This window comes from Ruditapes philippinarum, unplaced genomic scaffold (genome assembly GCF_026571515.1).
Source record: "Ruditapes philippinarum isolate M1 unplaced genomic scaffold, ASM2657151v2 ctg3764_1_1_1_1, whole genome shotgun sequence".
Lineage (NCBI taxonomy): Eukaryota > Metazoa > Mollusca > Bivalvia > Venerida > Veneridae > Ruditapes > Ruditapes philippinarum.
In genome coordinates, this window is record NW_026867211.1 from 92,891 (window position 1) to 106,274 (window position 13,384).

At 32.1% G+C, this 13,384-nt stretch overlaps 1 protein-coding gene across 1 annotated transcript in view; it reads left to right on the plus strand.

Annotated features, from left to right (window-relative positions):
- The first annotated feature begins 201 nt into the window (after nucleotides 1–201).
- LOC132735312 (serine-protein kinase ATM-like) overlaps nucleotides 202–13,384 on the plus strand; it is a 33,857-nt gene continuing 20,674 nt past the window's right edge. The window contains exons 1-15 of the mRNA XM_060722254.1: nucleotides 202–410; nucleotides 1,301–1,400; nucleotides 2,262–2,339; nucleotides 2,962–3,123; nucleotides 3,765–3,891; nucleotides 4,276–4,454; nucleotides 4,930–4,997; nucleotides 6,308–6,458; nucleotides 7,075–7,263; nucleotides 8,625–8,805; nucleotides 9,124–9,217; nucleotides 9,598–9,732; nucleotides 11,684–11,887; nucleotides 12,229–12,331; nucleotides 12,788–12,942. Of these exons, the coding sequence (XP_060578237.1) occupies nucleotides 3,028–3,123; nucleotides 3,765–3,891; nucleotides 4,276–4,454; nucleotides 4,930–4,997; nucleotides 6,308–6,458; nucleotides 7,075–7,263; nucleotides 8,625–8,805; nucleotides 9,124–9,217; nucleotides 9,598–9,732; nucleotides 11,684–11,887; nucleotides 12,229–12,331; nucleotides 12,788–12,942 (1,682 nt within the window). The 5' untranslated portion in view covers nucleotides 202–410; nucleotides 1,301–1,400; nucleotides 2,262–2,339; nucleotides 2,962–3,027. The remainder of the gene's footprint in view (nucleotides 411–1,300; nucleotides 1,401–2,261; nucleotides 2,340–2,961; nucleotides 3,124–3,764; nucleotides 3,892–4,275; nucleotides 4,455–4,929; nucleotides 4,998–6,307; nucleotides 6,459–7,074; nucleotides 7,264–8,624; nucleotides 8,806–9,123; nucleotides 9,218–9,597; nucleotides 9,733–11,683; nucleotides 11,888–12,228; nucleotides 12,332–12,787; nucleotides 12,943–13,384) is intronic.

Below are 13,384 nucleotides of genomic sequence, written 5' to 3' on the forward strand. Positions count from 1 at the left end.
CAAATTTCACTTTTGTAGAAACTGAAAGTAAGAAAATGATACATTAAGCATTTATGCTTTTGATAAGTTTACAATATTACATATGTTTTGAAAATACAAGAAATAAGTAATGAAAATGAATTTAATGAAGAACTTGTGGAAGATAATACAAATTTTGATTGATACTTGACTTGAATAAATGAATACATTTTTCAGGACAGTATACAGAAGATTATGTTAGAGTTATCTGTAATGATGTGGAAGTGTCACAGGATGTCTGAGAAGAGACGTACATTGTTCATGTACCAACTGTTCACTCGTCTTCTACTCCAACAATTTCACACTCAGCTCGGAGGGGCGTGGGTGTACGTTCTCAGAGATGTTATACTCCGCCTTGTTTATCTCATCAAAGATATCACCGCAGTCCCTCTGTATGTTTTTTGAGCCTGTATTTATTACAAATTTTTATTTTCATTCTTACATTATGAGTCACATGAATGCATCAGAATATTAGTTAGAAGCTACTTAGCTGTAATGTCAAAAAATGAAATCAGGGAAAAGATATCAGGTCAAAGAACACTTTGCCATTATAAGGCTTTGTGCTGATTTTTATTTATTAGTTCCTGTTTATTGTCATTATCTCATGAAAGTAACAAAGTGATCAGAAGTTAATTTTTTATTGTAAGTAAAAAGTCACTAAATATCTTGGTATGAAACCTAACTTTCTACTCAAAATTACATAAATCAGGGTCACTTTTTTGAACATAGAAACTGGAGCAAGTATAAATATTATTTAGCACTGTGTGTAGAAGGGTTCTAGAAAAAACTAGATATATATTAGTCATAGCTGTGAATAAAAAGATAACTGTCTGTACACATGCTTGTATAAAAAAGCTTCTGAAAAGAAAAAAAGATTTTCTTGAAGATACATGTAATATGCTCAAGTTTGATATTTAGTACAATGTAATAAACTATGTAGTATTGCAGATTTGGGCTTTATAAAAGTACTTTAATTATGGCTCTAAAGTAAAAAAAAGGGGACAAATTTATTTTTCTTCTTATCCATTTACTCTTATGAAATTTATTAATATTTCTGTAATATTTTAGTGAATGATATAAGACTTTAAAGGTCCTTTTGCTTTTTTTTTCTAAGAAATTCTGTTTACTAATCATTTACACAGATACAAATTTGAATGGAAATCAAACCTTTAAAATTGTTTAGTTGAAATATTATGGGATGGACCTTGACCCATTTTTGATGGCATATTAAATTAAAAAAACTGCCAGCTTTAATTAGATTATTTCAATTTGTTTGTTTTAGAAATGCTGGGACAGAGAGTTGTTATAGAGAGAGTATTGCTTGTATGGCACTAGAGCTTCTCAGAGAGGTTTGCACTGTAGGAGTTGATATTTGTCCTAAGGTCAGCATCACTAGACTTACAGAATGTCTGTTGATTGTTTATTCTGTGTTTCTTGTATCCTCTGTGTTGCTTGTATCCTCTGTGTTTCTTGTATGTTTTTTGTCTCTTCGTCTTATGTGTTGTTTTATCTACAGTGTTTTCATGTGTCCACTTTGTTTCTTGTATACTAAATATTAACTGTGTCCTCTTTGTTGTATAGATTTTTCCTTCATCCTCTGTTTCTTGTATCTTCTGTGTTCCTCTGTTCTCTTTTGTTTCTTGTTTCATCATGTTTTTCTCTGTCTTCTCTGTTTGTTAAAGCTGTAATACTTTCTATATCTTCTATCTTTTCTTGTATCTTCTATGTTCCCTGTGTCCTCTTTGTTTCTTTGTATATTCTATGTTTACTGTATCCACTTTGTTTCTTGTATCCTCAATTTTTGTTGTTGTTTTCATGTACACTGTCCTCTGTTTCTTGTGTCCTCTTTCTTTATTGTTTCCATGTCCTCTGTGTTTCTTGTATCTTCTTTGTTTTCTGTTCTCCATTTCTTTTATTATCAGTGTTGCCTGTGTTTCTCTGTATTCATCAGTGTTCCTATCTCTTTTACCTATATTTTCTATTTCTTCTATCCTCTATTTCAACTAGTCTCTTTAAGTTTTTATCTTCTGAACTTCGTCTGCCTGCATTGTTTTTGCATTCTGTCTGTTTCCTTTTTATTCTGAACAATGATATGCTGTTATAGTGATGAATACTTTGAATTGATTCACTGGAACACCTTATTTCAATGCATTTTATTTATTGTAAGTAGGAAACAATGTTTAATACTTTCTACTATTTTAAGCACAACAGTGTGTTTATAACCATGGACATTGTCTTTATAGGAGCTGATGAAATATTTACCATTACTTACAAGTAACCTGGTATCTACTGTTGGACACAGTGGGGATGTGGGACAGCTGGTAAGTGCAAATTTTTACTTAGTTTGAGGATATTTTGCATCTGATTCTCGATATTGGATTTTTTTTGCCAAGTTTATAAGATTGCGAACTTAAATTAACTTGGGTTGGAATAAAGCCATGAACATTGATTTTCTCATGTGCGGAAGGTTGTTCAGCTAGTATAAGGCGGCTTGTACTATCCACTAGAGCCTGAAATATTGCTAATAAGAGGATTTTGGATGGTTCACCCTTATCGATTGAAAAATAATAGATTATCTGGTTCAGAGTTAGAGTGACTTTAACACAAACAAGCAGAAAAGAAATAGAAATTTTTAAGTCAGACAAAACAGAAAAATGTACTATTTTCTAGTATACTGGTAGCCTTTTGTACTGTGTGCAAAATCCTTTTCACTCTAATATTGTTTAAAACTTACTCATCATGTTGGCTTCCTTCAAATAAAATAAAATTTAATCCTTAAATGAAATCTGTGTTTAACAAATTTTCCATCTAAATGATCTTTGATATTTCTGCTCAGAGGTATATGAAAATTTATTGGGAAAAGAAACATCTGATAATAAAAAATAATATTATGTATATATTTTTTGTGTTATATAAACCATGGAACAATTGCAATTTTTTCAGTCACTAAGCCTGCTGAAATTTTTTTGACACTAGAGAAGGTGAAAGAATTACGTACAGCTATTAGCAATGTTAGATAATTTCCCGGACAAACCTGAATTCAAGGAATGCAGAGCTGTACATCATAAATTGAAATATGCTTCTGGAGCTTTCAGTTTGAAAAAGGTAAAACTATGATAAAAGTTGCAAATGAAGGTCTAAAAACTGGTTTTTAATTGTGCACTTATTATTGCCAATCCAATGTTAAACTCGACATATTGACATTTACACCAACATATTCAATTAAAAAGTGTGTTTATTGACAGACTTCATGATTCTGTAAATGAGGAAAAGATCTGTATTTTTGTATTTTAGATGATAAATGCTTTGATTTACAATCATTCAGTGAAGTACTGTCATATAGAGAATAGTCTTATTACATGGTTGATGTTTGGATGGAGGTTTATCTCGTGAGGGAGAAAGTATCTTGACACAGCAAATCAGATAAACCATCCCGACATGAACCATGTTTACAAATTATCCTCCTTTCTGTGTAGTTAAACCATGTTCCTAGATTATTAAAATGGTTTCATTCTTACTGTAGGCTGATAAATACCTTAGGAATTTAATAACAAGTCAAAACTAACATGAATTTTTTCAAAAACCATAGTTAGAAAACGTCATGTACTTATGTCCTGTATTTGACTGTTTTGTAGTTGAACACATTTATTAATGTACCTTTATTGTACCTTAATTTAATATACCGAAATTTATAGATTCAGTTTAACAGTGTTTTATTGGTTGAAACATTTATATCTTAAATTCAGGAAGTAGACCATTTCTTGATGGCTGGTAGGAATCCTGTAATAGATCAAGATTTTAGACTTGAAGGTTTAAAATTTCTACATGAGCAACTAAAGTGTGAACAAAAAGAGCTGCAGCAACTTGCATCAGGTAATCATTATATTTATGTTTTATGCTAAAATGAAACTTAAATTAATTCATGTATTTGTTGTACACTGTAGCAAAGTCTCATTTTAGTGAAAAGTAAAACATACATGTACAAACTGTAAACTTATTCTTTCAGTGTTTGTCTTATGTTATGCATGTAAAATTGTATCTGTTTCGTATTAGTACAAAACCCATAATATATGATTAAACTAAACTTAAAGTCTGTTTGGGGAAAAAGAATGTTTTCTTTAAGAAAGTTAGGTCCTAACTAAATTCTCTTTTTAGAGCATCAAGTAATAAATGCTATGTGTTGGTATATGTCAGATTCCTTGTCTTGGAAGTCGATGAATTTTAAAGATTTCAGGTTTCTCAATATTTTATTTTCAGATGATACACTATGCAGACTATCATGTTCATTGGTTGAGCTGACCAAATGTGAGAATAGAGATGTTGTGATAATGGCCAGTAAATGTCTTGGTGTCCTTGGACCAATCAACATGAAGACAATATCTCTCCCTGCACCACCTATCAGTATAGGTCTACAACTTGCTCTCCAGTGTTTTGAGGTAAGGAGGTTAAGGGGTTGGGTTTTTTTTGTGTGCATGACATACATGAACATGTATTTCTAGACTCTCAACAAAAAACCCAGACTAGCAGCTTGCTGCAGAACAGTATGAAGCCATTGGTCATTGTTGGGTTTTTTGTTAGGATATTGAAAAAACAATACAGAGATTTTCTGTCTAAGATGTAACGATTGTACCATCAGTTTAAAGTTTTAAAATCAGAAAAAAAGATTAATACATGTTACACTGTATGTACTTATTCATTACTTTAAACTTTACTTATTCATTATGTATTCATTACATTATTCATTATTTATTCAGTGCATTATTCATTATTTATTCATTACATTATTCATTATTTATTCATTACATTATATTCATTACTTATTCGTTACATTATATTCTTTACATCTATTATGGTTACTATATTACTGCCTGTTGTCAATAATGTACAATAAAATAAGCATCTTTATTATAGGAGTTGCCTGATGTTCACAAATACTGCAGAATATTTCACTGTCTGAATACATACCTCACAGATAAAAGGTATGACCTTCACATTAAAAAAGATAGTTGGTTTTTATCACGCTTAGACTTAGACAATTGACATTGTCTTTCTTTCATTCTGGCCAAAACCATTCAACCATTTTATTGTTTCTTGGAAAAATTCAAAATAAGTACTGTTTAAATAGCTGAATGAAGTAAAAGTGCAAGTCATGATCAGACGGTACAGATCTACTGGCATATTTAGGTCTGCATTGGGTTCATCCATAAATAGATTCAGTTGCTTACTACAGTCTTAAATTTAATTGTTATTATATTAGCTCTGAATGATTATCAAGATACAGAGGATATTGAATAATGAGCATACTCATTTGACAAAGTATATATGTCATAGTGTCATTTAAGTTACATATTTGACGAACTGATGACCTTGATCAACAATTATTATGAAGACATATTTTCCATTCCACCAGATGTCTTTCAAATAATAGAAGTGAGCACTATTTGAAGAAGGATATATTTTATGTCTCCCATAAAGAACGATCTTTTACATAATACATGTAACACTTCAACCCCGGTTGGCTTGAACTACTGCTCTCTAGGATAAATTTGTTTGGGCCCCTTCGATTTCGAGCTAACAAAGTTCGACTATTTTATTCGTAAAGCTTGAGTTTTAACCATTGAGGTGCTTTTACAGTAACAATAACTTTTAGCCTGACTTAGCTCTGTTTATAAAAAGGATATCACTCTATGTCAAAATTTATGCCATCTGAGTCCCAATATATGATAAATCCAGGAATGTAATCACAATAGACATGCATGTTATTAGAAAGCATATGGACTGTAATTTTGAGTGATGACAAGCTTTGATACAAATACTAACACTCCAGTAAAACCTTAGAGATGGTGCGATGTTATTGATGAATCATGATTATTTCCCTCACAATATAGTATTGTACAGTATAGTACATGGCGATACATTTTAAAGATTTGTTTGAACAAACACACTACTTTAAAGAGAATTGTTATTGCTTATGGTCTTCTCATCTTTGAAGTTAAAGAATCATACAGTGATTGTTTCCTCTTTTCATTTAAAAATAATTGTATAATGTAATTTTATTACAGATAATTGTCACATGTATAAACATGTACTTGTGAACATTTTAATGATTAAAAGCAGATATAAATGTAATAATTAAGTAGGAATGAATTATGTTATGGTAAAATTGCTGTTTCCATTTCAAACAGGAGAATATAAGTTACAACCTAGTTCATGCAACAGATTCATACCAAGTTAGGTTAAAAAGTTTAGAACAGTGATTGTACATAATTCTGATTGTCTTCTATTTCAGTATTGAACTGGTACAGTCTGCTAGTACTGTACTGAAGGCTTTACTGGCAGTCAAGAAAGGTATAGAGTTTACCAATGGGTACAAATCCCAGCTAGGTGAAAATGAGTACCTGTTTCATTATCTACATCCTTTCAGAGCTGGCAAGAAGAAGGTAACAACACAGCTAGATACTAGATCATCTTTATTCACTATAAGGATACAAAGATATTCTTTCTGCTTTATTTTAACTCTTGGACCTATAATGAATAACAACATTTGCTGCCAGTATAGATCCAGGTTAGCCTGCACATCCATGCAGACTGACTAGGCTCAATACTGTCGGTGGCTCGTGTTTTTATATTGAAAACTTTGAAAATACCTAAAACTTTGAAAAAAGCTCAAATGGACTGTTCCAATTCAAAGCAGGGGGAATCCACAATATAAATTAAGCAGGTTATGAGTAAAATTTTATTTGTTTGAGCAATGTTTTACCCCATCATTTAAATGCCAGCTACCAATGATTTGCTATGTCACCTGTATAATTACTGCAGCATACATATATCTGACCATACTTTGTACATTTCACTCCTTTACTTTAGATGTTGAAATTCTTCACACTAGTAATTGACAAATCCATTAAACAAATACAAGGTTATATTGATTACATTTTGCATTGTTTTCTTTTAGTTCCTCAAATCAAATAAAAAGGAAAGAAAATATTAAGCCTTGCTGCAAATAAGATGAAGAACTGTAGTAAAGAAAATAATTTTTTTTTTTTTTTTTTTCAGATTCCAACCAGTAAGGTAACAAAGCCTGACTGGGATATGTTCCAGACCACAGTAGATCAACAGTTGCTATGGAATCCTGCAAATAGTAACCATGGTAACTGGTTGGTTACCTTAACAACTACATTGATAAACAGTGGAGCTGTCAGAGATGAACTTTTACAGCTGTTAGAACCAGTGTGTTCTATAAAGGTGAAATAAACTGCAATAACTCAGGGGCTTTTAGTTATAAAACTGTTTATTGTTGTTAACACAGGTTTTAAATCACTTTAAAACTAAGTTACCTTTATCATCTACTGCTGAGGTTATGTTATGTGTTACGAGCCAGGCGTAACGAGAAAGAAAAGCCAGCAACAAACTTGTAACAATAACAAATTTATTACAGAAAAATTATTAAAGAAAAATAAAATAACAAATTATGTTAACAAATACCTGAAGTTCAAATGAAAATGAAAAATTACAAATGTCCAGTCTGATCCTGGAATGATCCTTTTTGAATAGCACAGTTAAATCCAAGTTAAATCCAAGAACACTTTAGAATAAATTCCCACAATAAAATCCACAAGAATAATTAATAATCCAAGCTCCAATAAATCACTTAATTTCCAAATATATTGATGACTTAAAAGATTACTGATGACTAAAAAGGTAACTGATGACTTAAAGATCACTGATGACTTAAAAGGTAAAGAGTAATGAAAAATGTCTCCTTATTTATATTAACTAAGAAGTTTCTAGAATAGTCTTCCATTTACTACAGTAATCACAATCTAGCAACTTCAACAATAAAGATCATTCCAGAAATTTTCTATCTAAATATAATGCATGAGTTTTCTACAACAGGTAAGAAAGTTCTAGTACATACATGTAGTCAATGTTCTAAAAATAGAACAATGATAATATTGGAAATACCAACTGATCATATATAAATTATATACATGTAATAAGTTGCATACATATAACATATGGAATATGAGGGAGACTTAAGTATAACTTGAACCCTTGATTCCATACACTACAAAAATACTGCTACTACTATATTCTTTCAAGTACAAGAAAAAAATATTTGATTTTAAGTATTTTTCAAAATCAACTTTTCAGGCTCATTAGCGAGGTTAAATTATTGCAAATTTCTGCTTTCAGTTTCCTTAAGTTTATGATATCCATGGGTAGTTATGATTTGTTACACTAATCAGAGTCTAGGTTCATACACTATATTTTTTAATGACCCAAGCATTCTATGTTGAAGAAATTTGGCAGATACATTAAATTTACTTTGATGTTTAAAAATATCCAACTGTTTTCTATTTTTTCTTAACAGACATTTGTTGAGACTTTCTGACATACACCTTAGCATTGTTGACTCTGGGACAGAGACAAATTTAGAGCACCTGACAATACTTAGATTTTTAGAGAACAATTACTTTGGGAAAAAATTTCATTGGAGAAATCAAATCTTTTGAGAAAATTTCAGATTTTACAGTATGATGTCAGTGTATAAATGTCAAGTTTTGATGCCAAATTGATAACTACATGTATTTCTCTTTTTCAAGGTTGAGTTTTGTGAGCTAGTGCTGCCGTATATTATACATGATATTCTAGTCAATGGTTCAGATGACCATCATGAGGTCATCTCCAGACAAGTGGTCAGCTTTTTCTCAAGTCACTGTGGTCAGTCAAGGTCTGGACAAGTTAGCAGATGCCAGTCTGTGACTCATGCTTATATATACCCAGGTAAAAATGTTTCACTGATGATTAAATAAAAAGAAAATGATTTAATAAATGTAATTTAGTGTGGAAAAGATGTTCAGTAATGTTAAGTAGAATGACAATTAAGGCTTTTTATATGAAAGCAAAATGTCTGTTCATGTAATGCTTTGATAAAGGTATATATGGTGAAAAGTTTCCCTTAAAGCAATGGCTGTCTTTTGACCATTCTTTTTTAATCATTTTGATAAAGTCTTGTATATAGGCACCACATTTCAACATTATTTTCCATCATTGATCTGAAATATCTTCAAGTTCAATTGTTATTTTTGTCCTTTACTTTAGAGGGTGAACAGAGTATATGTATGAACACAGAGTCTGTGAGAACTATGTTAGATGTGATACAGTATCTACGTCAACAACAAAGACCACAGAAAGGGTAGGCTATTTATGTTAGGTACCTTACCAGTGTTTTTAGATGCAGTAAATGATTCTGAAATGTTGAATTTAAAAGTCTGTCTTTAAAACAAAAAAGCTCGAAATGCATGTTAACAAGTTTTACAAGCTTCGGGTTCAAGGTCGTTTATATGTGGAAGCTATCCACCTTATTAACGGAAAGTTGGTGGTTTTACATGGTTGTTTGGTTATGCCTGAAATAATGTACAGTGGTGCACCTGAAGTTTTTTCCCCTAGTTAAGCTTGAAAGTCATCATAGGACCTTTACTGTGTCAGCCTGACATATTGTGTCAGCCTGAAATAGTCTGTTTTCTAATCCACAGTTACTTAATTCATAATCTTTCAAGCATGTGATTATTTTAGGAGACAAGAAATGACAGTGTGGGACAACAATTTCTGGCTGGATGTTGATTATCTACAAGTTGCCATGGCAGCACAATATTGTTCTGCTCACTTTACAGCATTAATGTTTGCAGAGATTTGGTGTGATCTTCAAAGGTAAATATAATAAAATAAGAATATTTAGTGTATGACATTGTTAAGTTCTTATACCTTTATACACTGGATCAGATTAGATAAGTGATTAGCCTATACTATCAGTGTAGAACCAAACCAGGTTGCACATGTTTGTCTCGGCTTTTTAGCTCACCTGTCACAAAGTGACAGGGTGAGCTTTTGTGATCGCTTTTCGTCCGGCGTCCGTAAACTTTTACTTTAAATGACATCTCCTCATAAATCACTAGGCCAATTTCATCCAAACTTCACAGGAATGTTCCTTTGGTGGTCACCTTTAAAAATTGTTCAAAGAATTTAATTCCATGCAGAACTCTGGTTGCCATGGCAACCGAAAGAAAAAACTTTAAATATCTTCTTTTAAAAAACCCTAAGAGCTAGAGCTTAGATATTTGGTATGAAACATCTTCTAGTGAGTGTCTACCAAGTTTGTTCAAATAAAAGCCCTGGGGTCAAAATTGGCCCCGCCCCAGGGGGTCATTGATTTTCCCTATATGCATATAGTAAAAACTTAAAAAAATCTTCTTTTAAAGAACCCAAAGGGCTAGAGCTAAGATATTTAGCATGAAACATCTTCTAATGAGTGTCTACCAAGTTTGTTCAAATAAAAGCCCTAGGGTCAAAATTGGCCCTGCCCCAGGGGGTCATTGATTTTCCCTATATGCATATAGTAAAAACTTAAAAAATCTTCTTTTAAAGAACCCAAAGAGCTAGAGCTAAGATATTTAGCATGAAACATGTTCTAATGGATTTCTACCAAGTTTGTTCAGATAAGAGCCCTGGGGTCAAAATTGGCCCCGCCCCGGGGGTCATTGATTTTCCTTATGTGTGTATAACAAAAACTTAAAAAAAACAAATTGCTAGAGTTTAAATACTAAGCACGAAGCATCTTCTAGTGAGTGTCTACCAAGTTTGTTCAAATAAAAGCCCTGGGGTCAAAATTGGCCCCGCCCTGGGGGTCATTCATTTTCCTTATATGTGTATAACAAAAACTTAAAAAATCTTCTTTGAAAAAACTCAAATAGCTAGATTTTAGATATTAAGACCGTAGCATCTTCTAGTGAGTGTCTACAAAGTTTGTTCAAATAAAAGCCCTTGTGTTAAAATTGGCCGGCCCGGGGGGACATTGATTTTCCTTATATGTGTATAGCAGAAACTTAAGCATGAGACATTTATAGTAAGTGTCTACAAAGATTGTTCAAATAAAAGCCCTGGGGTCACAACTGGTCCTGCCCCAGGTGTGTCATTGTTTTTAACTATATGTGGAAAGAAAAAACTTGAAAAAATCTTCTTTTAAAAAACCCAAGGAGCTAGACCTTAGATGTTTAGCATGAAACATATTCTAATGGGTGTCTACCAAGTTTGTTCAAATAAAAGCCCTGGGGTTTAAACTTGCCCCGTTCCGGGGGCCTGTATACAGGTGAGCGACTTCAGGGCCATTATGGCCCTCTTGTTACTGTTGATGGCTGATATTTTAAATGAACTGTTCTAAACCCAAATCTTTGCAAATATGTTGCAACCACTCAGCATGTCAAGGGTGTAATCATTGTTATTAACCAATTAAATGGATGCTGTGACTTTGATAAACGTTATTGTGCCTTAACATTCTAGCACCCTCTTTCACTTAACCATACTCAGCATTAATGGGATATCACTTAGACTGCTCTGTAGAAAGTAAGTTTGATATTGTCCAGTTGAAATATGAATTGTGTCTAGCAAGAGTGAACCAGAGCTCTAAAACTAGGTAATGTACATTTCTACATTGAAAGTAGGTAATGTATGCTTTAACTAGAAAATGTGTGTAGTATTGAAAGAAGTAAATGTATGCTAAAACTTGGTAATGTATATACAGATGAAAGTAGGTAAAATAAATTTAGAAAGAAAGAAATTCTGTTATCTTGGACGTAAATATTTTTTGTACATTGTATCTATATAGAGAAAGATCAGAATCAGACAGGGGCAGTCAGAGGTCATCACAGGGGTCAAGCCAGGATACAAGAATAGATACCCTAAGTGAGGCCTCAAGTTCAAGGTCAGGTGTATCTGTTCAAGATCTGCTATTGGAGGCTTACAGCTGGATTGGGGACCCTGATGGGGTTTATGGTTGTGGTGCAGGCAGGAAGGCTGATAGTTCCTCACGGTTTGTAGTTCTTTTTATTATTATTTAGTTGTGGTCTACTACATGTAGCATGGCACTATGCATTGAAGCTTTTGATTTGAATTTGTTTCAAGACTTGATTATATTGTAATATTAATGTCATGGTCAAGTTTTTTGTTCTCCATCATTAGCCCCTTCAGACATGAAATAAAACAAAGATCGGTACCAAAGTTTTTTCTACAATAAGTTGCCATGTGAACTCTACAATTATGTTGGAATTTTGTTAAAGTAGATTGTTCCGTATTCTTTATCCAGAATTGCTAAATATGCTTCTTAAATGAAACCAATTAGCAACGTGTCAGTCTTACATACATTTTTTATAGAATCTGCACTTATCAACAAGAAAACCAATGGGATAAGGCAGTTGTGTCATGTGATATTCAAATGAGCCAATCAGGAACCACCAATCAGTATGATCTACTTAATGTAAGTCAGTATTTTTGATAAGGTTTCACTTTGGTATAATATATGGTCATAGAAATGTTTAAGTCACCATACATCAAAATTCATCACTTGAAACAAGTTTTCAAAAAAAAATTAACCTATAGTGTAGAATAATGCTATGAAGTGATTTTTTTCATTACTAAAAACCTGGAAATTAATGGATTAAATTGCTCAAGATGATAAATTAAAGCCCTTTTACCAAAGTAAATTGTTATGATTCATTTGAAATACTGAAATCCTATTGGACAAAAAATAATTTCAAATACTAAAAAGTGATATGATATGACTTTTTATTCCAGCAATAAAAGAAACTGTGGAATTTGAAACACTTACTTTAATTTAATGATAATTTTTTATAATTTTTACAACAAGTAACTTAGAATACATCTCAATTTGATTTGAACCCTCTAAAAATGTTTTCTTTCATTAAAACTTAAGGTTTTGCAATGCTTCGGAGCTAATCACATCTTCAACACTTACCTGCAAGGGATTATGGGACAGGATGATGTGCCAAATTTAACTTCAGAAACTAGAGAGCTACAGTTTGAAGCTGCTTGGAGAATGGGAATGTGGAACCTTGATTCACCAAACAAGTAAGTATTTCCAGAGCTGAATTTAGTAACCCTCTGCTTTGACTGAATAAATGTATGTAGCAAATCTTGATAGCATTGAAATATATTTCAGAATAAACTTTGCTTTTCGTATTAAGTTTTTAACTTTGTTCTACAAATTTTCAGACTAAACCCTTTTAAAATCACATGTATTAGCCTACAATTTGGATTAAATAATATTAAATGTACCATTTGTAAGTTTAACTGGTATACACTTTCTGTACAATAGATAACAACCTGTATACGTATAGATAAGTTGTAAATGCAGGGAATTCTACTCATTCTAGTTTTAGTGGTTGTGTTAATATTTTGCTTATGTAGCATTGTTTATAAAGTGTATTCTTAAGAACATAAAATATGAAGCATCGGGTTGTTCCTTCAGGTTTTGTTTGTCAACGAACTTTGCGAGTAAAACAATTTAGTA